This window comes from Musca autumnalis, unplaced genomic scaffold (assembly GCF_047663935.1).
Source record: "Musca autumnalis isolate F117 unplaced genomic scaffold, ASM4766393v1 scaffold_5, whole genome shotgun sequence".
Taxonomy (NCBI): domain Eukaryota; kingdom Metazoa; phylum Arthropoda; class Insecta; order Diptera; family Muscidae; genus Musca; species Musca autumnalis.
This window is the reverse complement of record NW_027412088.1, coordinates 197,697,447-197,723,481: the sequence shown is the minus strand read 5'-3', so window position 1 is coordinate 197,723,481 and position 26,035 is coordinate 197,697,447. Positions and strand designations below refer to the sequence as shown.

At 34.7% G+C, this 26,035-nt stretch overlaps 1 protein-coding gene and 1 non-coding gene across 2 annotated transcripts; one reads left to right on the top strand and one right to left on the bottom strand.

Moving 5' to 3' along the window:
* Positions 1–2,032: 2,032 nt before the first annotated feature.
* On the bottom strand, positions 2,033–7,411 carry dap (cyclin-dependent kinase inhibitor dacapo). Its single transcript, XM_073957593.1, has 3 exons — positions 6,489–7,411; positions 6,003–6,412; positions 2,033–3,930 (listed from the first exon to the last, which is right to left on the bottom strand). The coding sequence occupies exons 1-3, from the start codon at positions 6,635–6,637 to the stop codon at positions 3,776–3,778; spliced, it is 714 nt and encodes a 237-aa protein (XP_073813694.1). The 5' UTR covers positions 6,638–7,411; the 3' UTR covers positions 2,033–3,775.
* Positions 7,412–25,628: 18,217 nt separating this feature from the next.
* Positions 25,629–25,754, top strand: LOC141387859 (small nucleolar RNA SNORA11). The gene has a single exon (XR_012408675.1). It is a non-coding gene; the product is annotated as a small nucleolar RNA SNORA11 (small nucleolar RNA).
* Positions 25,755–26,035: the final 281 nt, after the last annotated feature.

Genomic DNA, 26,035 nt, shown 5'->3' with positions numbered 1-26,035 from the left:
AACAGTTTATTCTCGCATTTCGGATTTCACCACATTATTGACATATTTATTAAATCGTCGTTGAAAAATATGCTGAAAACAATGTGATAGAGACATTTTACAACAACATATTCTGAAGAGTTGTGTATTACATTCCAGCGAATTTTTTTCCAAAAGAAAACATTAAGAAAAAATTAACGGTTTTGGAGATAGGGTGCGAAATATAGGTATACAAATTATGGAAATTTACGATATTTTATAAAATTTGAGGCAATAAATGTAGTTTTTCGAGTTCATTATTTCTCAAATATTTTATTCCTGCCCTTATCTACAAACTTGCTTCAGAGGTCTTACGTGTTTCAATTATTGAATACCATTTTTTTGCGGAAATATCGTAGTTGCTCAACAATTTATCCATCAACAAATTAGTAATTACTTTCAACTATTGTTCAATAACGCTTCTAATCTGATCAACCAACTAAAAATTGTAATAAATATTTTTTAACTTACCAAAAATTCCCAAAAGCATATTGAGTTGCATTCGATAGTTCTCTAAAATAATTGATAAAAAAAACACCACCAGCAGCAGTATTACGTGCGCTAATGTGTCTCACAAACGCAACGTCAAACCATGAGCACCATGAGTTGATACAATTTTTTTGTTATTGTAGATAACAGTTTTCTAGTTTTTCTTTTGTAAATTGAAAATGCACATGAAAACTGAAAACGTGGATGAAGAAAAACTATGAAGATGGACAGTCGTCACGCTCATACTCGTTGTAGTACAGTAGTACAGCAACCAACAGCCACACCATAATACCACGTTGGAAAAGTGTTCATTGGCTTCTAGAAGATAAGAGATGTGTTGTGAGGCGATGGATAGATAAATACAATTAATTTTGAATTTTTGGATTTATAAGAAAATACTGAAATAAAAAATTTTTAAAATTAGAATTATTTTATCAATTAAGAGCTTAGGTGAATGTGTTTCTTACAAGGATATTAGGATATTTATTAATTTCATTACTTTGCAATGAAAGTCAATCTTGTGATGGAGGAAAGTTGTATTAGTTGTTTTTGTATTCTTGTAATAACCTTCTGTTGAAGTTTTTGAAAATGAAATTTCTTGAGAATAAATTAATGAATTTTGTTTTAGATTTCAATTTGTAATTTGATTTAATTTACTCCATTATAAATGCTTGTGGTTAAATTGAATTCTCCTATATGTTTTAATTTGGAGACCATTACCTTCTTCTTGTTAGACTTTCTGACAAATTGATATGTGCTGTAAGAAGAAAATGTGATCATTAGCATTGTTAGTAAAATATTAGAAGATCTAAGAATTATTGAATTAATTTATACTCCAGACAGACTTCAACCTTTGCTTGACTTTCCGCAAATGTTGATTTTTTGTACAGCCTCTTGATTTTTAATCTTTCCAAAATATTAACGTTTTGAAAACCTTCAGAAAAAGGTTGTTCTTTCTTGAAGTTTTAGATTTCATTACTTAAATGTTTTCCATACCTTCTCTGACATACATAAATATCTTCTCTGATGTTTAAATAAAACAAATCAAATTTTAAGTTTTTTCTTTGTTGATTTGTTGTTATTGTGTATTTGTTTTTTCTTATGTTGCAATATGTTTTCCAATTTAAATTTTTAGTTTTTCTTCTTTTTCCTTAAAATAAACAATTATACAATGTTATATTTATATATAAAAAAATATTTGTATACGGATTATATATGGTTTATAAACTATTTAAATACAAAGTAGTATTGCTTTATTGTGGGTTGTTATGTGTGTGGGGGTGTGGGGGAGGAATAACTGATGCAAATCTCTAAAATGGATGAAAAATAAGATGTTTAAAGAAGTTAGATGAAGATGCAAAATATTGAAGATTATAGATTGATGCAAATCAGTTTTGTTCTTTTCTTGTAAAATCTTGATTTGTGTTGTGTGTTTTGATGCAAATCTTTTGACTCTGATTTTGTTGAAATACACATGTGTATTTTTTTCTGACAAAAAAAGTATACAAAATGTAATTAAAAATTATTTTGCTGTATTTTCTTATTTGTATTATATTTTTTCCAATATATTTAAGAGTTCATTTATATAAAAAAATATATATTTATATATGTGTACTTAGATTAAGTTTAAGGTAATATAAATAAGGAAAATTAAAAGGCTCTGCCTACATAAAAAATTATACAATTTACAAGGGAGGGTGGGTGAGGTTTTGTAGAAGGGTGAGAATGGGGATGATTGGGTAGGGAAAAAAGTTGTTTGTTTCCCAGCCTTAACAAAGGCCAGAAAGCAAAGAACTTTTTTCGAATTTAAAGTGGGAAAGGGAAAAAATTACATTAAATTTTCAAAAAATAAGTTTTTGAAAATTTAAGGAATTTTTTCTTATATAAATTTTAAAAGAGCTTACAATTCTTTAAGGGGATTTACAAAATTTTAAATACAATATCTCAATAATATAAAATTTTTTACAAACAAAATTGGGGAATAATTCAAATTATTTAAATACAGATAAATTCAATTTAGCAAAATGTCAAAAAATAATAAAAGTAATTCAAATTCAAAGAAGAAAAAATTTTGGATGTTGCGAAAAATAATTTTGAAATTTTGTTAAATATTTCACAATCAAAAATTATTTTTAAAATCCAAAAATGTTTTGAAATTTGGAAACAAAAATTTAAATTTTTTAAAATTATTTCCCACAGAATTTTGTTTCTAAAAACTGTAAAAATAATTTTAAAAAATTGAAATTTTTACAAAGTTTTAAAAATAGTTAAATAGAATTCGTTGAAAAATAATTTTGAAAATTTTCACAATTTGTTATTTAAAAAGAATTGATTTGCAACTTCAACTCTTTTTTTCAATGTTTGAAAAAAATTTTAAGTTGTTGGGATATTTTTTGCGTTAGGAAAAAAACAATATTTCCTTTGGGATTGGATTTTGTAAAACTCTCTAAAGAATTTTCTTAGAAGCGAAAAAAGACAGTGGAGGGAGTGGAGGTAAAGGTGGGTGGGAGATAATTTTGATAATTTACAGGTAGTTTGTACTTCAAAAGGATTTTGGTTAGAGGAGGAAATTCTCAAATTTTTTGCCTTGATAAAGCAGTTTTGGGAGAAAATTTCTTGAAAATTAGAATTTTTATAGACAAAAATTGTAAAATCCAAGAAAAATTTTGCAAATTTCCTTAAGGAAAGTGTTTTGTTTTTAAAAAAGTTTGTCAATTGCTTTGAGAGCCAACAAAAAGTTTGGAATATTTTAACAAATGAGATCAATAGCCAAACTCTTTTTGGCCAACAATTGCCAAAGTCTTTTAAGGGGGGAGGGTTAAGGACAATTCATTCAATTTCAATCTTAGGGTAAAACAATTTTTGGTTTTTTGAAGCATTTGGGTCGTGGGGTGGGGGCCTGGGGGGAGAAACTTATCATTATGTTGTTCATAAGCCTTAAAATATTTAAGGATAATACCCTTAAGGTATGTGATAGTTATAACTAAAGGTTTTGCTAATAACTAATTAATAACTAAAAAAGAACTTAGTTTATGGCATTTAGGTTTGTGTGGTAATAGTAGTAGTAGTGTAGAGGAGCATAACTTCCTGTTTAAAGAAAAAAATAAAACTTTTTTCTTTGATGGGTCCGACGGGGGGAGGATTAATCCTTTGTTGTTGTTAAGATGTAAAAAATGTTGTTGATTGCAAACAAATTCCTTATGGACTAAAGAATACACGCTAGCTGCTGCAGAGGTTGGTTTTTGTGTTGTGTTTCTCCTCTCTATCCTTAATGCTGACGTGTTCTTAGTGAAAAATGCGCTGCTATGCTATTGACATTAACAGCATGGCTAACCGATGATGAGCCGGAGGAGGTGCGCATACGCTTGGCGGGGGATACTTTCTTGGGAGTTTGAGCCAAACGTTTACGTTCCTTCATGTATTCTAAAAATAAAATAAAAAGGGAAAGGGGATTAGTATAATGTTACATAAAGGAAGACATGTGGTTGAAATTTGTATGCCAATAAGAACTAGGACCTAAATCCAATTAGAAAGGAAAACTATCTCCTGCTGTGACAATTAAAAGGACTAAAAATTATATGTTTCTTCATCCCCCAACAAATTTTCTCATCCTTTGTATATGTATGTGTCCTTTACCATGTGTTTGATCATGTACCTGATCCTTTTTTCATCCCTCATCCCTCAGCCAACTCACATACATAATTGTTGTATTAGCAAATATTTCCTTTTGAAAAAAAAGGTGCAGTTGGCACGCGCTTAGCACAGGACGAAATTAAGTAGCCAAAACAAAGATTAAAGGACAAAGACAAATTCTGTGAATGGCAAAGGGGAAGATTTGAACGACAAGGTAATGAATGATGCGACAAAGCCGTCCAGTTTGATAAGTGACAAAAACGCTTTTAATATGTTTTTTGGGTTTTAGAAACTATTTTCCCCTCACCACCCTCTCTATGACATCAGCTGATCGCAGACAGACTGATTAAAATGATTAGGACATGATGTGACAAATTCGTCCTGGTCGGTGGTTGGCATAAAAATCCTTACAAAGGGGATTTCATCTGGCCTCCTTATCCCCTCCATGGCATCACCAAGTCGTGCTCTATCCCAAGATCTCTCGGTGTAATGCGAAAATTTTAATTTCCATACTTTGATAAGGGCTGTTTTTGATAGGTAGCAAGATTTTCCAAACATCTGGTGGAAAATCATGAAAAGCTAGAAGCGAGCAATCAACCCCCTAAACATCTGTTCAAATTTCATTTACAGGATGAAAGATTTTTGAAAAAATCCAACAAGATCATTACCACAACAGAGTATACTATACCATCCATCAAAAGACACGCACATTACAATGAAAGGCAGTGGACAATGGGTAAGAGGTATCAAACTTGAAGGGGGTTGAATGCAAAATTTAAAGCAGGCAAAACACGCAAGCGCTTTACAGCAAAGGGAAAAAGGGGAAGAAAGGTATACAACCGTAACAACCTTACATATTATGGGGGTTCATTTTGTGCCACACAGCTGGCTGGATTTTTTTTCTAAACAAAACAAAAAATCACTTGTGCTTTAGATTTTAGACAAGGACGAAAGGCAAAGAACAATAGGTATGGCATAAAAACAACCCTTTGTATTTTGTTTAAAGATCACATGAATTGATTGAATGTGAACGGTATCTCTCGATCCAGCAGACAAATGCATGTCAAACCCTTCAAAGCGGAAATGAAATAATAAAAGCTATTAAATCAGAAACCGCAAAACAAAGGTACCTTACGCAACCAACGCCCACAAAATGGGAATGAAACGGACTTTTACTCCCCCAAAAAACAACTTCATTGTTTAAGTTTGACCGTTACTAAGGCTTGGCTTGAGCTAACCCTCCTCCTTCCCAAAAAACGAAAACATGAAATTGCCATTGAACTTGAGAGGGTGGAAATTAGACTATTGAACGTTATTGATATCGAAAAAAACTGTTATGGGAAATGAAAACAATGATTTCCCATCACACTTGTTTTAGTGGTGGCGAAATTACTTTTTTTTCCCATTTTCAATACTTTACGTTTTTCGTGATAATTGATGGTGTACGTTTGAGGAAATTGCATTTTTGAGCGGATATTTCAAGGTTGGTTGCTTGGGAAAAAGGTGTGGGAAAGTTGGGGGAGAAGCTTAAACTCATTTTTTGAATAATGAAGCTACTAAAAGTGGTTGGTAATTGTAGCAAAAAAAAACACTCTTGCCAGGGATTTCAATTCTAACTTAAAATACACTGGTCTATCACCCATTGGTTAATGTGGGAAAGTTGCAAAAAGCTTGAACATATCGATCCCATAAATCTCAAGTAGTAGATAATTAAAACAAATCCCCTTTTTGTAAGCAATAAATCCCTAACCTCAAAATCCTGCAATATCTTCTTTTTTGGTAAAACACTCTTCTAACTGACCCTATTAAATATACCCAATTACAATTTTACAATCTCAAATAGCTAATTTTTTGATATTTACCTGTAATTTTAGGTTGTCTCTTGCGTAAATGTGTTTTGCGTGGCACTAGGACACTGGTTTCAGCATGATTGGGACCAGCAGGAACTTTGAATTCAACCATGGACTCATCTTGGCTATCATCGCAGGAATCGGTGTCTGTGGTAACGGAACTTTGTGACAAATTTAAATGATTTTCACGTTCAGCACGCTCATCCATTAACATTTCCAAGTTTGTTTTGGGTGCAGGGGTTGGGCGGACATGAGCGGCACGGGTCAATGTATACATTTCGGGAGCAATTTGATTTTCCTGTGTCGAGACACGTTCCCAGATGTATTGTGAATTTGCCGACAAAGGTGAACCGGTACGGAAGTCAAAACCCCATTTACGGGAGGCTCTTTCTTGGCTTTTTTCCAATTCCTCATTGAAGATTCTAAGGGGAAAAGTAAATAAAGAAATTAGTAAAGGGACTCTAAGGGGGGAATTTCGCAAAAACAGGTATACTGTACTTTGTGGTTTCAACGGGATTGGCAGGGCCAAAGAGATCCCTTTTAATGCGATTCAACTGGCGTCCACATGTCATGTTACTGCTACGCATAGCCACAGGACTGCTGGAGATTTTGCAGATCATGGGATTCAATACACGGGCGGCAGACATTTTTGCAGTGTTTTTATTTGTCTCCTTTTTCTTTGTTAGTTATCAAAATTGTTTTTCAAATTGTTTTTAACAATAATAATTATTGTTGCACTTGTATGGCTTCTTTTTGCTTGAGTTGTTTTTTTATGATGTTTTTGCGTCTTTGCTTTTTTCTACTGTGGAGCTGTCAAAATTTGGCGCCAAAATCACTGACAATTTCCCCAATATCCACTCACACAAGTAAACAAGTGACGCAAAGCTTTTACTCCACCTTGCACACGTACAGTCAGATGCTCCAATTTGACATTTACGAGTGGGGCAATGTTGCATTCACCAAAATGGGGCACAATTGTTAGGCAGTGAAGCAAGTTAACAACTTTTAACAAATTATGTTTATTTTTATTTTAATTATTTGTTATTTTGCAACTTTCCAAAATTGTTTATTTTAATTCATTTATTTATTTTTAGTTGTCTTAATTTTTGTTAAAAGCTCTTTTTTCTCTCTCACAATGAGTTCACTCTCACTTTGTTGCTCTTTTGTTTGACACAAAGTATTTTGTCTTGTTGTTGTTTGTTATTAACAAAATTGAATTTGTTTCTTTTTTCAAGGTGTTTTGTTTATATTTCCAAAAAAGAAATTGTTGTTGTTTATTTGCAATTGCAAAATATAAATTTTTGTGGGTATTATTGCGTTAGAAAACGTTTTTATAAAATTAAATTTTTTTAATTTGTCGAATTTTACATTAGCAGCACGGAAAACTGTGTTGTTAACTCGACGAGTAGTTTCTCTCAACTGATTTAACGAGTGCTCTGGCAGTTCTTATTTGCCATCTCACGAAGTCAAAACTGGGAGAGCACACACGCACACACCCAAACATACACGGAATTATTTTGGTGGAGTTTTTATTTCTCTCTCCCTCCCTCTCTGTCTCTTTCAATTCGTAAACAAAAATACACAGCACAAAAACCAATTGCCGTTGCAGCGATGCAACTTCTCTGCCATCGTGCATAAATTACAGTGGGGGAAGGTCATATGAGAGTGTTTAAATTATTTTTAAAGGTCAATAGAACTTAAATTTGGAAAAATTAGGGGTTTGCTTGAAACAAAATACCTTGATTTGAAAAATAAATTATGATTTTGATAAAAATAAAATATAATTAGGGTTTTTATACATTGTATCGTAAGAAGTTTATTTTATTTGTAGCACCTCGTCTAAGGCGCAATGACAAATTATACATGTCAATTAAAGTAATATTGTAATTTCACATGATGAAGTTAATTTTAATTGTGTTATTTTATTTGTAACACCACGAAATATTCGTCCAGGACCCAATAATCCAATAACGAATTTATATATAAAATATACAAAATAAAAGTTATATCTAAAATATATATTTAAAATATATAAAATAAAAATAAAAATTATGTGCATATATAAATTAATGTAATGTCTCAGAATAACGCATAAAAATTATATTTAAAATATATTTTTAATCAGGGAAGTACGCAAGGGGCGCCATGGGGTAGGTAGATAATTAGGTACCTAGATTGTAATATTTAAAAAGAAGAGATTGTAATATATAAAATATAAAATACATATAAAATTTATAAAATAAAATAAAAATAACATTTAAAAAGTATAGAAATTAAAGTAAAATTGTTATTCATCTGAGATCCAATAACGTATAAAATTATAAATAAAATATATGTATGTAAAATATGTGTAAAATACGTTATTATATAGAATTATATCGTTCCAATGACATAAAATCGATGTCAGATTGAAAATAATCAATAATTCGTACAAAGCTCCAGTTTCTATTGTTTAATAAAGGAATTATTTGTGTTATAATTTTCAAAAATATGAAAAAATCGGATGTCTGTTAATAATATAGACAGCAATATTTTAAAAAAATCGCATAGAAGTACATTTAATTTCTAGGATGTTTGGTACTGAAAATTAACCATTTAGTACATTTGCATATAACCGCATTTAATAAACCCCTTTCAAACGTCAATTTCATTACGTATACGTCAAAATAACAAGCCAAGAGGTTAGCGCGCCAAAAAGCTCTAATGCAAACGGTACACAATGCATCTGAACAAACTTTAAATGAAATGAGCTTACACCTGGGAAGTTTTTGCGGATTCTGAAACTACAATGTTCATAGATGAGAAAAATACAGGAGTAGTACATATATCTCAACTAATACTCCCTTCAAAAATGTGGCAAAACCGACTAGACCTAAACCTGAATATTCTGGAGTTGGATAGTTAACAACATCGGGAGCACCGTTCTGTAAAACTGTGGCCCCAATTTGATGCACAACGATATCAATTAATTATACCAAATTTCAGTTATTCCCATTGAATATTGTAGCTAAAACTTTCAAAATACCGAAAATTGCGAGGGATCTTTTTAAGGGGCGTATATAAAAACATGGAACAATGCCGGAAACTTTCAGGTGGGAAGTTTTATACCACCAACGGAGATTAAATATAAAATTTCATCCGTTTCGATGGGATATTGATGACACAACCTTAAAATACTGAAAATCGGGAAGTACGCTTCTATGGGGGTTATTTGAAGAAAAGGGCTTATACTGATAATTCTCTTCTGCAATATTTTATACACTCATGGCAATTTGAATACTAAATTTCAGTAATATCGGTGATATATTGAGGCCACAACTTTCAAAATACCGTAAATCGGTCCTATGGGGGTATTTGAGGTCGTCGACCTATACCGGCACATTTCGGCTGGAATGTTTCATACCTCTATCAAAAACTTAATACCAAATATCAGCTATTTTGGTGGAGAACCGTCCTATGGGGGCTATATGGAGACATAGACCTACATCGACAAATTTTACCGATTTTTGTCGGTAACTCAAGAAATGAGTTAGAGAATCGCACTACAGGTCAGCCAGCAACAGTTATCCATAGTATATTTTGTAGCAATTTGTATTTGGGGTTCTCATAATACGTCCAAGGTAATCTTCCTTCTCTTTGTTGAATCGATCAACTCCATTTTGGGTTTCTCATAATACGTCCAAGGTAATCTTCCTTCTCTTTGTTGAATCGATCAACTCCATTCCGCATTGCATTTTTGTTACGTCTTTTATGTGTCCATATACATACATATATGTATGTACATACATTTCGAATGCCTAGAATCTTTTTATGTCTGCTGATTTTTAAAGTCCAAGTTTGATGTTATTATAAATCGTCGCTTGTTTGTAAGATTTATGTATATCCTGAATTGATATTTTTATACCCTATACCACAATGTGGAAAAGGGTATTATAAGTTTGTTTTGGTAAAAATTCATGTAACACCGCGAAATATTCGTCGGAGACCCCCAATGTGGTATACCAATCTTCATATCTCGACGAGATAAAGCGATTTTGAGATGTGAGTCCGTCCGTCTGTCCATTATAAATTGTAAACACGCTCCAGACCGATCGTCACGAAATTTTGTATGGAGGTCGGGTTCAGATCAGAATAGATCCCTATTCTTATTGCTGATGATCGAGAAATATTTAGCGGGTGAAATGGACCAAAAAATAATATTTATCCAATTTTCTAACGGCTCTGTAGGTCTCAATAATAGTCCGATGAACGCGTAATTTTAAATAAGGTAAGAGTATATCACAAAGGAGAAGCTTGCAATTTAAGATGGCGATCGGATAATATTTAGAGGGTCAAATGGACCAAAACTTTTGTATGAAAATTGTGAAAATTTTTAATATACAGCTTATATCTTAATTCGTGGAAGTGATATTCCGGACAAGTGAGATATACTTGAAAGTGGAACGCTTGACCTTTCAATTGAAACCAATTATGTTGGTGTGCATGATCAGATAACAGGGTTACAGCCTAATATATTCTGCTATTTGTTTGTATTGTAATAATAAACTCGCTAGATAGTCACGAAATTTTGCTCCGGGTAAGAGTATAGGTCGAAAAAGATGCCTACAATTTTGAATGATGATCTGATATTCTTTAGCGGGTGAAATGGACCATTACTTTTATATGAAAAATATAAAAATTTTATTGTTGGTCGAGATTTTAATTCCTTGAGGACATATATATTTCGCAAAGTAGCCTACATATGGGAAAAAACTACTGACCCTTCCTCTGATGTAAATTGCAATAAACTGTTTGCTAAATAAAGGGCCTACTGCCTAATATATAATGGGTTCTGTGTAGAGAACCACTATTTTATAACATGACACATATTGTCTCTCCAAAATTGTATGTAACACCACGAAATATTCGTCCTAGACCCCTCATTTGGTATGCCAAAATTCATATCTTGACGAGATAAAGCGATTTAGCGATGTGTGTCCGTCCATTAAAAATTGTAAACAAGCTTAAGGCAGCAATTATCGACCGATTATAACGAATTTTTTGAGGAGGTTTGGTTTGGGCCAGAATAGAAATGATTAATATTTGGTGATGATCGTGAAATGTTCAGGGGATGAAATGGACCAAAAACAAAATTTTAACCAATTTTCTTGTTACTTGTTTAATTATAAAATGCGTATCTTGCCATTTCTATGCGGCTTTTAATTGCCCTTGAACAATCCCATTGCTCGTGGAGAAATTAGGCTTTTTCGCCAAGATAGCTAGCTGCGAGTCGATTTAGACTATTTTTTTATTTTCCCTAGCAAAACATTCCTGGAGTGATTCCATGTAGAATTTAAGACGCCTCTTTTCACTATAACAAAAGCGACCTCACAGCGCTAAAGACAATTCGTGCTATACTGCAACTAGTCGGTTATAGGCTTCGCGATTGGTACCCCTAATTTAAGTAAGTTACTATCGAATCTTCATACAGAAGGGAAATTGGGCCTCCATCTTTCACATAGTCGAAAATCGGACCAAGGCTTAAGATTGGTGTTTTTTTTTTTAACTAAGGGAAAATGACCTGTGCTAAGGCTGTATTAGAATAAATGGATTTCCAGCAAGAGAATTTATTTTGAATTACCTGGTATTTCGGTTAAAATTCACTATAAAAATGGTGAAAGTCTGCTGTCACTGTTCGCAAATCGAAAGGATTTTTGGGTCGTTAAGCACCTTGTCGTACGGCAATACAGAAATTGGGGGGAAATTTCGAGCTTTTGGGATAAGTATCTCTCAAGAACAACTTAGAATTTTGCTGCTGTAGCCCAAAGTGTTGAAGAAAAGCAGGAGTTTCCATTCATCGCCATTCGTTAGAATTTGCGATTCCACAGACGTCATCGCACAGTGTTTTGCATAAAGACACAAGAACTCATGCCGGCAGATCATCCACAAAGTCGTGTCTTTGCGTCCTTGAAATACGTGAAAATTATCCGGAATTTCATAGAAAAATCGTCTTGAATAATAAGGCTTGTATCCGTAGGCGGGTTCATTGGACTTTATTTTTTACGGTGAATGGATTGCACTATCGAAGAATGATTAATGATTTTTTTATGGTCAAAGTTCGATGGTATTGATATGGACAACGATAACTTTAAGCAGCGGACCGTGTTATCTCTCGAAGAAGTGATCACAATTGGCCACCGAGATCTTGAGATTTTACACCATGTGACTTCTTTCATTGGGGCGAGGTGAAAGATACCAGAATCCCAATGTCGATTCAAGACCTCAAAGATGGAATTCATAAGGGCAGACCCATTGCGATTTGGTTATGAAAAGTTTCATGAAGATGATATGGTCCTGTAAGTCTATAAGTTCTATACTGTTCTTAACAAATCTAGACTGTCGATTTTGTAATAACCGGCCTCAGGAGTCGGACATTGCCTCTGCAGTACTGATGCCTGCTTCCTCCGCTAACGGTTTTAGCGGTGATTTCAAGATATGAAAAAGTGATTGATTCATCGCTCTTCCAGATCCAGTATTTATGAATATTTCTGATGTTTGAGTTCCCACACTAGTTTCTGGTTTGTACATACAAATTGTATACCTTAAGGATGCTTGTATGAGTCCCTGAAAAAATGAATGACCCCCTTCAAATGCATTCATAAAAAAATCCGGAAATATTCTCAAAATTATTGATTATATTTATTGCCATAGATAAATGAAAGTCGTGTTCCTTTACGTGCCTGAGGTTATCAGTTTTTACTACTTTTTACCCGCAAAGTGTTCCCTTACATTAAAAACCATATAATTTATATGAGAGCAGTTCACCACTTTTGCCACTGACCATTTTTGAAAGTAAAGGAACAGACTAGAAGATATACTTTCTTCATTAGTCCATATAGGACCGATAAGTAATTCATTAAACTTATTTTATTTTTAATATGCTGCGAAAGTGTTTGAAAGATTATTAAAAAAACACAGATGCAGACAATAGACCATGTTTTTAGGATTTTTTAAACTCCTTGCTCAATATTTACAACCCAAATGTCCTTCTTCCAATCAGAAAAATCCTTTCTATGAATCCTAAACCAATATGTATGCAATTTTTTCTTATTGGAAATAAATATTTTTAATGGATAATTTTTTTAGACTAAAATATTAAAACAACATTTGCAATACTTTAATATACAAATATTATTTATTTAGAATCACTTAAAAAATTTCTAGCATTTGCCTCCACTGTGGCCTTCGAAATTCAATTGAGACTATCTGCTCTAGTAACGAAGCAACGGCGACGTTGGCAGAATTTTTCTTTGCATTAAAAAAATTGATACGAATTTTTTCTATTTTTATTAAAAAATTAAATTCTTATTTTTGTCGCTGTTCTTGTTTTTCTCTAGTTTTTCCTCATCGATCTTATTTTTTTTTCTTGCCTCTTGCGTCTCGCACACACACACTCAATATTCTGATATTTTCTCTCCCTCGTTGTTGTTTCATCATACATTACATTTTTTGTTTTGACCCTGTTTGCTGTACTTTTTTCTTCCTTCCATTCTTTTCGTATGACATTCGGGTTGGTTGAGATCGTTCTTTTGGGTTCGTCGTCGTCTCTGATCGTGTTTTGTTGTTGCCTGTGAGTCGTTGTGAGTGTATCGCTGTTCTTTTCTAGTTTTTCGTTTTTCCTTACCTACTATCTGCGTACCTACCTTTTTTGTTGTCTGTTTTTCTTCAGTAGGTTTTCATTTTATTTTGATTATGAAAATTCTTATTTTTGCCTTCTTTTGTTTTGTTTATTTGTTTTTAAGACAAACAATTGTCTTATTCGTATCGCTTTTGTTTTGACCGCAGTTTGTTTGTGGCCGGCGAGGAAACAAACAAAAATAGATTCTTCTTGGATTCTGATTCTAAAAGGTCGGTTGGTGATGATCGTTTCTACTTTCTAATAGATTCTTATTGCAAAAGATTGTTGGTTTGGTGTTTTTTATTCGAAATTGAAACTAGTTTTGGTTTTAATGTTCTCTGATTTGTGTTAAAGGAAGGTCAGGGTCACTCTCTTTGAGATTAGAATAGTAACAATGATCTTTCCTGAAGATTTGATAATAAATTATCAAAAACCAATCATTATGGTTTGGGACAGTTGATGCAGAGAGATTAGTTTTTTATCTAAAAAAGAAGAAAATTTAAAATATGATATGCCCTTCAATTTCTGATCATTCGCTTATCTTTGCGTCACTAAACATCAGTGTTGATACATCAGTTGAGTTTGTCGAATATCGAGACTACAGAAATATTAATTGGCATCGTTTTTATACTTATATATCAGCTTTTGATTTTAGCCTTCTGTATGCTGTTGATGTTGATGCTAAGTGTTCCATTCTCTCCTCTCTTATTATGCGTTTGTTTGAATCTGTTCCTGTAGTGCGTAGAAGAATTTATCCTAATGATAATTGGATTAATGCTAATTCTATTACTTTAGCTTGTTCACTTCGTGACTTAGCTTTTAGATCTTATCTGTTCAATAAGAGTAGTGAGAATTGGAAAACATTTTGTAGATACCGTAATAAGGCGAAATCTGTCATCCGGCGCGAACGTAGGAGATACTATAGTAGGAAATTTAATGTAATGGGTCCAACTGCTTTATGGCGTTTTTTGAGAGGGTCAGGCTTTGTTGGTGGAGATGATGTTGTTGCTAACATTAATGTTGATGTTCTCAATGCATCATTTGTCTATAATGACTCGCGTGTTAGTGCTTTTAATTTCATGGATTTAGCTGAACGTGATGGCGAATTTTCTTTTCGATGTGTGGGTATTGAGGATGTTGCTGTTGCATTAAGTAAAATCAAGTCCAAATCCATTGGTGTCGATGGAATATCAGTGGATTTTATAAAAATAATTTTTCCTTATATTTCTGATTGTATCTTGGATTTGGTTAATTCTATTCTCACATCTTCGGTGTTTCCGCAACTTTGGAAGAGCGCTCGTGTTGTCCCAATACCTAAAGGTAATGTTGTGAATTGTGCTGATGATCTTAGACCAATTTCCATTCTCCCTGTATTATCAAAAGTGTGTGAGCATATTATGAGAGACCAGATGTTATCTTATGTTAGTAGATATATATATGATGGCCAATTTGCCTTCCGTAAGAACCATAGTACGACCGGCTTGTTACTATATATGACTGATCTCGTTAGGGGAAATTTGAACGTTAACAGTGATACTGTAGTTGTGTCTTTGGATCTTACTAAGGCATTTGATTCGATTTCACATTCTGTATTGGTTGGGAAGCTCAGGAATGAGTTCAATTATTCTATTTCTGCTTGCAATCTTATCGTTTCTTACTTATGTGGCAGAACACAATTTGTCTCTTATAACGGTCAGTATTCTGGGACACTTTTACTTACGAATGGTGTTCCGCAGGGGTCTGTCTTGGGTCCTCTGCTGTTTATCCTCTATGTTAATAGCCTTGCTGTATGGTGCTCTGATGTAAATTGCAAGCCGCTTTTATTTGCAGATGATGTTTTCTTAGTTTTTGCTAGAAATGGAATGTCTTCAATAGCTTTTGAAACTGCAATAAATCATAGTCTTGATCGTTTTAGACTATGGTCTTTAGAGAACTCGTTGGTGATCAACCCAGTTAAGACGAAAGCAATACGATTTGGTAGTCAGTCGTACGACTTAAACATTGCTCTGGGCGGAAATTTGATCAGCTTTGTATCTTGCCATAAAATATTGGGCATTTTTGTAGACGAAAAGCTTGCCTTTGAATATCATGTTGACTATGTGCACAGAAAAGTTGTTGGCATAATTCGGAAATTGTATGCCACTAATATATACCTTCCTTCATGGGTTAAATATAGGTTAGCTTACGTACTATTAATGCCTCATGTTAACTATGGTCTGGAAGTTTTTTCTGGTATGTCAGAACGTAATGCATTGGTATTAGAGCGTGCAGTTAAACGTATTGTACGCTTTGTCTACGGCTTAAGGACTCGTGACAATATTTCTGACCATGTTAAGAGCTTTCTTGGAGTTACTTTAGATCAGTTTGTGTCCACTAAGTTGTTGTGCGCCTATTATAGAATAATAAGGAATGGTGTACCTGTTTCACTGAAAAACATGTTTCGTTTTGGTTTATTGTGGAGGAATATACAGATATCTATTCCTTTAATAAATAATTCTACATTTGAGAATTCATTTTTAGTACGTGTGGCCAGATTGTGGAATTATTTACCAATAGAACTTAGAGTATTCTCACAGTCTAATAATGCGTTCCGCTTGAAACTGTTGACCTATTTTGGATCTCGACCCTAAATATTGGATTTGAAACTGCTATTACTGCATATGATGATTTTAATTTCATTTTCCTAGTGCACTTGCTACCTTTTTTATACTTGTGGGCTTGTTTGCTATGCAAATTAAATGTGACTGTCTTTTTTTCCTTTGTTAGTATGCGTTTACATGCCCTATGTACCAGTCAATGCTAATGCGTACTGGGAGTCACTTATATTACTCTGTATATTTGTCATTCTATACTGCTTGTTGCTTATGGCCATTTATTGCATCGAATATTTTTTTTCTCTTCTTGGTAGTTATGGCTGGGGAGCCAAATATATAAAGTAACATTGCGGATTATTTAGTGATATTGAGTATAAGGATATATTGTTAATACTATTTTTTGGCCTTGGAGGCTTTAGTATTAAAGAATGGAATGAATAAACAAACAAACAAACAAACAAAAATTGGAAAAAAAGGACAACAAAGTGAAAAACTGGTTTAAAATTAAAAAAACAGTGATATTTTAATAAACGAAGTTCATGGATTGCTATACCCCAAGTTGAGCTGGTTTATTGACTAAGGGGACGATTATGGATAGCGACCCAGTTGCGTTGTCGACAGCTAATTTCAAAATAGAAAATTCCGTTTCTGCGTGGATATTCATACTATTTTACAATTAAATTAACAGCTGAATGTACAAAACACTGATGTTGAATGAATCTGATAAAAATTTCTGTCGTTTCACTCATTTTAATTGTATGATTTTATCATCCGGCAACGCAAATACAGTTGAGTTGCAATCCATAATCGACCCTGGATCATTCAAGTTAATTTAATCCGGTTCTATGACAGTCCTGCAAAGCTTAGACGATCAGTGCTTCAGAGCAAGGTTTGCACACTTACCATATGTGAAATATTTTGTACAGAGTACCTCCAAAATTAAAAAAGCTGCGACATTGACCCACGAACGAGTTAAATTACAAGACGAAAATGAATGATGCCAATTAGCAATTCGACGCAAAATGTGAATTTCTTGGACCGTCGTAAGACTAACTTATGCAAAAGCATTTACCAAAGATGTTTTCATTAATCAAGAACGATAGTTAGATGTTCGAAGGCGATCAGTACCATCCTAGTTCTAATCATAAACGAAACTACTATCATGCCTCTGTCAGTCGCTTCCCGGGAAATCAAAGCTTTTAGGTTCCGGTGGAAGTATGCTTGCATAGCTGAAGCCTTAAGGAATTGACTGAAGGGCAACATCAGGAGTGTTAAAAAATTTTGTGTTTAAAACAGGCTCCAAATGCCTGAATATTTTGTTTTATTGCTTTTTAGATCAAGATGAAAAATGTCCAATAGAAGCAGTTCGGGGCATTATTCTTGAACCAAAGATGTTTTCATAAATCAAAAACGAATGTTAGAGATTCGACGGCGTTAAGATACCACCCTTGTTCTAACCACAAACGATGCCAGCTAGAAATTGGGTGTAACTATGTGTCGCTTCTCGAAAACCTAGGGCTAAGGGCCATAGATGTTTTCATTAATCGAGAACGAATGTTAGAGGTTTGAGAGGTGAAATTCTTGGACGGTCGTGTGACTAAGTTATTCGAAAGCATTTGCCAAAGGTGTTTTCATTAATCATGAAAGGCTGTTAAAGGTTCGAAGGCGATCAGACACCGCCATCCTAAGACTATTTCATTTGAAAGTATTTGCCATAGATGTTTTCATTAATCAAGCATGAAAGTTAGAGATTCGAAGGAGATCATATACCGCCATAGTTCTAACCATAAGTGATGCCTAATAGCAATTGCGTGTAGCTACCATCATGGCTCTTTCAGTAGCTTCTCGGAAACCAAGGGCTTTGGGGGAAATATGGTTGCAAATCTGAAACTTGAAGGAATTGACGGAAGATCGAGAAGTAATGATTAATAGAAGCAGTTTGGGGCATTATTATTAAGACGTGATAAGTGAAATTCCTGAACCGCCATAAGACTAACTTAAACGAAAGCACCTGCCAAAGATGTGTTCTTTAATCGAGAACGAATGTCAGAGGTTCGAGAGGGAGAAGCAGTTTGGAGGCATTCGATGCCAGAGGTGAAATTCTTGGACGGCCGTATGACAAACTTAATCGAAAGCATTTGCCAAAGCAGTTTTCGTTAATCAAGAAAAACTGTTAAAGGTTCGGAGGCAATAAGATACCACCCCAGTTCTAACATAAACGATGCCAAGTAGCAATTGAGTGTAGCTACAATCATGGCTCTCTCAGTCGCTTTCCAGAAAACCAAAGATTTTAAGCTCCTGGGGAAGTATGGTTGTAAAGCTGAAACTTCAAAGAATTGAGGGTAATCATTAATAGAAGCAGTTTGGAGGAGGAGAAATGAAAAATTTCCACCATCCTGAGGCTATTTGAATTGAAAGTATTAAACATATGTAGATGTTTTCATTAATCAAGAATGAAAGTTAGAGATTCGAAGGAAATCATTTACCACCATAGTTCTGTTATCAATTGGGTGTAGCTACTATCATGGCTCTCTCATTCGCTTCTTGGAAAGCAAGGGCTTTGGGGAAATATGGTTGCAAAGCTGAAACTTAAAGGAATTTAAGTAATGATTAATAGAAGTAGTTTATTATTTAGAAGCGATAAGTGAAATTTCTGGACCTCCATAAGACTAACTTAAAAGAAAACATCTGCCAAAGATGTGTTCGTTAATCGATAATGAATGTTAGAGCTTCGAGAGGGAAGCAGTTTGGAAGCATTCGATGCGAGAGGTGAAATTCTTGGACGGTCGTATGACAAACTTAATCGAAAGCATTTGCCAAAGCTGTTTTCATTAATCAAGGAAGACTGTTAGAGGTTCGAAGGTGATCAGATACCACCCTAGTTTAAACCATTAACGATGCCAGCTAGCATTAAGTGTAGCTACAATCAAGAATTGAGGGTAATTATTAATAGAAGCAGCTTGGGGGCATTAGAGTTAGTGCGCTAGAAATGAAATTTTTCGCCATCCTAAGACTACTTTATTCGAAAGTATTTGCCATAGATGTTTTCATTAATCAAGAATGAAAATTAGAGATTCAAAGAGATCACATACCGCTATAGTTCTAACAATATATGATGCCTGCTCGCAATTGCGTGTAGCTACTATAATGGCTCTCTCAGTATATTCCCAGAAATCAGTGGCTTAGGGGGAAATATGGTTGCAAAGCTGAAACATAAAGAATTGACGGAGGATCAAGGAGTAATGATTAATAGAATCAGTTTGGATCAACGGCATAAGACTAACTTAATTGAAAGCATCTGCCAAAGATGTTTTCATTAATCGAGAACGAATGTTAGAGGTTCTAAGGCGATTAGATACCACCCTAGTTTAAACCATAAACGATGTCAGCAGCAATTGAGTGTAGATACTATCATGTCGCTTTCCAGGAAACCAAAACTTTTAGTCTTCAGCGGAAGTATGGTTGTAAAGCTGAAACTTCAAGGAATTGAGGGTAAGGATTAATAGAAGCGGTTTGGGGGCAAGAAATTATATTTTTCCATCATCCTAAGACTACTTTGTTCGAAAGTATTTGGCATAGATTTAACCATTAACATTGCCAGCTAGCAATTGAGTATAGCTACTATCATGGCTCTCTCAGTCGCTTTCCGGGAAACCAAAACTTTTTGGCTCCGGGTAAAGTATGGTTACAAAACTGAAACTTATATCAATTGCTGGAATTTAACTCAAAAGGGGAAAATCTACGAGGTCCGAACATAAGTGTGTAAGACAGATTTATATATGGATGGCAATGCAAGATCATTTTTCATACTGGAGTGATTTGTCTGGTTAAGTCAGATAACATTCATGATTGGGATTTTGTGGTGAATCTGTTCACATGAATTTGAAATTCCCAATACATTTTTCTCAGACCTACCAGGACTCCATGGCTGAAGGAAACTAGTCCCAATTCTGATGAGCAGGAAATCATTATTATCGTATTTTCAATAACTTCAGATTTAGTAAAAATACGTTAACTAAAATGAATGATCTGCATTTTGATAATACGTAACTAAGATGATACTGTTTCCCACATCCTCAAGATTAATACAATCAGAGCTAAACATTCCACATTCAATGGAATTCTCATTGGATTTAAACAAATTATTCACGAAATCAAATAAAAATCCGACCAAATGTGTTCTATTTTCCGTGGCTGGACCTTAAGCCTTTACATAGTCTAAAGGGTGGGACCAAACAACTTTAATTAAATAAAAAATAACAACTTACAAAGCGTGCTGTGGAGGCTACATTAAATTCTTTGTTTGTCTAATCTAAATAATTTTTGTTGTATTGCTTTCGGAAAATGTAAACAAATTGTTATACAACAACAGACGCTTATGTTTGTAATAAATGTTTGCGCATTTTATATACAAAACTCTAGGGCGAATGGAAAGACTTCCATTAAAAATTACATTGCATGTAGTAGGCCTGCGATTGTAAATGCCGTTGAATTCAAAATTTATGATCAAATTTGTTTATTTGATCTCAAAATTGTGTATAAAAAAAATTACTCTTTCGTATGAATTTGAATACATAAGTATGCGTGGAAGTATCTGTGCATTGCCGAACTTAATTTAGCTTTAAAATAAACACAATTTTTCTAAACAAAGAAGAATGCTCAAAAATATTCCGTTCTTTGTTTTGAAATGATTTTGTAAAAACGGTTCATTGACATTCAGCGAGTGTAAGGGACGAACCGACACAACATACAATGCAACCAATTTCCCGATTTCTTTTCGAAGTTTGGCAATAAATTCCTGGTAGCTAGAGATTTTAACACTAAGCAATGTATATCTCCAAAAGGCGGACCACAAATCTCGCCTTTTTCAAGAGGTAACGATGTGAGAGGGGAAATTCTTGGACCATCGTAAGACTAACTTAATCTAAAGCACATTTGCCAAAGATGTTTTCATTAGTCAAGAAGGTATGTTAGAGGTTCGAAGCGATCATATACCAGCCTAGTTCCAATCATAAACGATGCCAGCTAGCAACTGGGTGTAGTTACTATCAGTGGGTTCCCGTGAAACTAAATTTTTTGGTCTATGGAGGCAAAACTGAGACTTAAATGAATTGACGGAAGTACATCAAATGAAGTGTAGACTTCAACACAGGTCCGAACATAAGTGTGTAAGACAGATAGATAGCACTTTTTATCTAGCCACAGGCCTTTGATAAGGTGTGGCATCAAGAGCTTTTACACACTCGTAAGCTTTTACATAGCTACAACGCAATTCAAACCTTGAAAGTAAAATCGTATGGAATATAGTCTCCTTCGTAGAAAATAACATCAGGAGTACCATACAGGGCAATATTTTGGGTGTAATTGTGTAGTTAATCTCTACTTTTGACATGCCCTTTACTTTTGACTAGTCAAGTCATTACCTCCACGTTCGCAGACGACACCTCTGTTCTACTTTCATTAATTTTTAGATCATAAGGTATTGATTAATAGAAGCAGTTTGCTCGCATTAGCATTATTCTGGGACCGTCGTATGACTAACTTAATCGCAAGCATTTGTCAAAGATGTTTTCATTAATCAAGAACGAATGTTAAAGGTTCGAAGGCGATCAGATACCGCAATAGTTCTAATCATAAACGATTCAAAAATTTTACAAAATATATGTACTAAAATATCTGTGCATCCAAACATCCTGCGCCGCCATCTCCTTCCATTTTCTATAGGTTGTCCGTCAAAGACTTCATAAAGAGGTCTTCTGTCTATAAAAGACCTCATCAAGAGATCTTCGGTCAATGGGAAATCTCATCAAGATGCCTTCTGTCTATAGAAGAGCTAATCGAAAGGCATTCTCTCTACAGATGACCTAATCGAGAGGCATTCTGTATATAGAGGACCTCATCAAGGAGTCTCCTGTCTACAGTTGATCTAATCTAGAGGCGTTCTCTCTATAGGAGACCTCATAAAGTGGTTTTCTCTCTATATAAGAAGTGGTTTATAGATGTGCTGTTTATAGAAGACCTCATCAAGAGGTCTTCTGTCTATAGACATCCTCATAGAAGGGCCTTCTTTCTAAAGAGGACCTCATCAAGAGTCCTTCTGTTTGTAGAAGACCTTAATAAAAGGCCTTCTTTCAACAGAAGACCTCTTCGAGAGGCCTTCTGTCTGTAGAATACCTTATTAAGAGGTCTTCTCTTTGTAGAAGACCTCATTAAGAGGTCTTCTGTCTAGAGAAGACCTCATCAAGGGACCTTCTGCCTATAGAAGACCTCTTCAAGATGTGTTCTGTCTAAAGACGACCTCATCAAGAGGTCTTTTGTTTGTAGAAGACCTTAATAAGAGGTCTTCTTTCTACAGAAGACCTCTTCGAGAGGTCTTCTCTTTGTAGAAGACCTTATTAAGAGGTCTTCTGTCTAGAGAAGACCTCATCAAGGGTCCTTCTGCCTATTGAAGACCTCTTCAAGATGTCTTCTGTCTAAAGACGACCTTAACAATTGGCCTTCTGTTTATAGAAGTCCTGATCAAGTGGTCTTCTGTTTATAGAAGACCTCATCAAGAGGTCTTCTGTCTGTAGAAGGCCTAATAGAGGGGCCTTCTTTCTAAAGAGGACCTCATCAAGAGTCCTTCTGTTTGTAGAAGACCTTATTAAGAGGTCTTCTCTTTATAGAAGACCTCATTAAGAGGTCTTCTGTCTAGAGAATACCTCATCAAGGGACCTTCTGCCTATAGAAGACCTCATCAAGATGTCTTCTGTCTAAAGGCGACCTCATCAAGAGGTCTTCTATTAATAGAAGACCTCATCAGGTGGTCTTCTGTTTATAGAAGACCTCATCAAGAGGACTTCTGTCTATAGAAGACTTTATCAAGACGCCTTCTATTCATAGAAGACCAAGAGCCCTTCTGTCTATAGAAGACTTGATGAAGAGGTCTTCTGTCTATAGAACACATCATTAGGAGGTATTCTGTTTATACAAGACCTAATGAAGAGGTCTTCTGTCAAGATGTTCTCGTCAAGAGATCTTTTGTCTACAAAAGACCTCATCAAGAGGTCTTCCCTCTATAGGAGACCTAATCAAGAGGCCTTCTATCTAAAAATGACCTCATCAAGAGGTCTTATGTCTATAGACGAGCTCATCATCTACCGATGACCTCATCAAGTGGTCTTCTGTTTATAGAAGTTATCATGAAGAGGTCTTCTGTTTATAAAAGACCTCATCAAGAGGTCTTCTGTCTATAGAAGTCCTTATCAAGAGGTTTTTTGTCTATAGAAGACTTCATTAAGAGGTCCTCTGTCTATAGAAGACCTCATTAAGAGGTCCTCTGTCTAAAGATGATCTCATCATGGGGACTTCTGTCTATAGAAGACCTTATCAAGGCGTCTTCTGTCTATCGATGACCTCATCAAGCGGTCTTATGTCTCTAGAATATCTCATCAAGGGGTCTTATGTCTTTAAAAGACCTCATTAAGGGGTCTTCTTTCTATAGAATACTTCATCAAGATGCCTTCTGTCTAAGAAAGACTTCATGGAGAGGTCTTCGGTTTATAGACAACCTCATCAATAGGCCTTCTATCTATGGAAAACGTCATTAAAAGGTTTTCGATGATTTTAAACCAAATATATTGATTAAAATACCGCAGTACATGAGAAATTAATTGGGGTGCTTGCACTGGCATTATTTCAAAACACAAATAAACAACGACACGGAACACCCTTTCTGCTACGTCTCTGCAAAGAGGAACACATCAAGTGTCACTGGCTATCTTTCAATCAAACCGGAAAAGTCAATCCAATATCATCATGACCTTTTTTCTTCCTTAAAGGATTTAATTTATGCCAAACCGACATTGAAGTGTCCTGTCAATGTCCAGTTTGATGTGAAAACCTCACAGGAAGGAAGTTAAATGAGACATGTCAATAGTCAGGGATATCAAGATGACATGGCAGGACATCATGGACTTCATTTCTTAACAGATTGACTACCTGATAGAGCGAGCGACCACCAAGACGTTTAGCCGGCCACCTGGGTTGTTTGTTTGCTAGGTGAGATGTTTTGTTAATTGAAAACAAACTGCAAACCGAATTCCTCAACTTGAAGTATGTAACAAAATACCCCCATAAGTTGCTGACATAATTTTATCTATCCTACCTAAAAATGACATGTTTATTAGCTGCTTCCTTAAAATTTCATGGCACAAATATCCTTCGCTGCATATCCTTGCTCTGTGTTGGAATCCCGCATTTAATCCTTTTCTATGTTTTGAAATTGAATTGCAACTAATTAAGAACGATGACAACAGCGACATATTCCTGGAACTAATACCCGCACGTTCCTGGCCAAATAAGCAACAGTGACAACAAACCCTCCTACTTGATATCCTGGCAAAAGACAAGTACCCCTCTTTCCATAATTATTTCAACACATTTAATTTTTCTAACAAAAATAGATCCTTTTTGAAAAAAAAACAACAAACAAAGAACATCCACTTGAACTAAAAATCCCAAATATCCTTAAGGAGGTTTTGTTTGGTTATCCCCTTTCTGGGTTACATGGAGATTATGCATTCTTTGTTGCATTTTTTGTTGTTGTTGTAAAATTTTTATTTGGTATGAAAACATCACGTTTACAAAACACCTCAAAAAACAAAAAGAATGCTGGCATCCTTTCCGGTATGAAACCCCTTTTCTTTTCTTTTTGCTTACACGAAACAAAGAAAAAGGATTCCCACTCTCTTTACTACCGTGTAAATAATTGTGAAGTAACCGAACACAAATGAACACAAGCAGTAAATTAACTAAGAAAGCCATAAAATTTGTTTTCCTTTTCACTGCATGTTTTTGTCCTTAAAAAAAGGATCTGTTTTTTGGTTTGAAAAATCCCTCTTTTTAAAAACGAACAACAACAACAACATCGAGCAAACACTCAATATTTTGTAATCACAAATTCTGAGGGTGTGCCTGGCAAATGTGGATGATGTATGCTGTGACTTCAATTTAAGCCTGGCTAGATGGCAATTTGTGTGCCCATGTGTCCTTTCAATTTTTCTTTCTGTCTGTCCTTTATAGGTGGTGTTTTGTCACATTGTATCTCTTGCTTGAGTTTGCGTGTTAAGAATTCGAGCAGCAATGTTAGTCATGATGATGACGATCTGTCCTACACTGTGAGGTTAAATTGGGTCCTTTAAAAAAGAAGCACAGTGGTAAACAAAATGAACAGGAATAAAACAAACAAGCAAAACATTACAGTACATTTTGTGATGTTTTTATGAGGTCTTAGTCTATAGAAGACCTCACCAAAAGGCCTTCAGTCTATAGAGAACTTCATCAAGAAGTCTTCTGTGTATAGAAGAACTCATCAAGAGGTCTTATGTCTTTAGAAGTCATCATCGAGAGGTCTTCTGTCTATAGAAGACCTCAAGAAGGGGTCTTCTGTCTATAGAAGACCTCAAGAAGAGGTCTTCTGTCTTTAAAAGACCTCAAGAAGAGGTCTTTTGTCTAGAGAAGACCTCAAGAAGAGGTCTTTTGTCTATAGAAGACCTCAAGAAGAGGTCTTCTGTCTATAGAAGGCCTCAAGAAGAGGTATTCTGTCTATGGAAGACCTCAAGAAGAGGTCCTGTGTCTATAAAAGGCCTCAAAAAGAGGTCTTCTGTCTATAGAAGACCACAAGAAGAGGTCTTCTGTCTATAGAAGACCACAAGAAGAGGTCTTCTGTCTATAGAAGACCTCAAGAAGAGGTCTTCTGTCTATAGAAGACCTCAAAAAGGGGTCTTCTGCCTATAGAAGACCTCAAGAAGAGG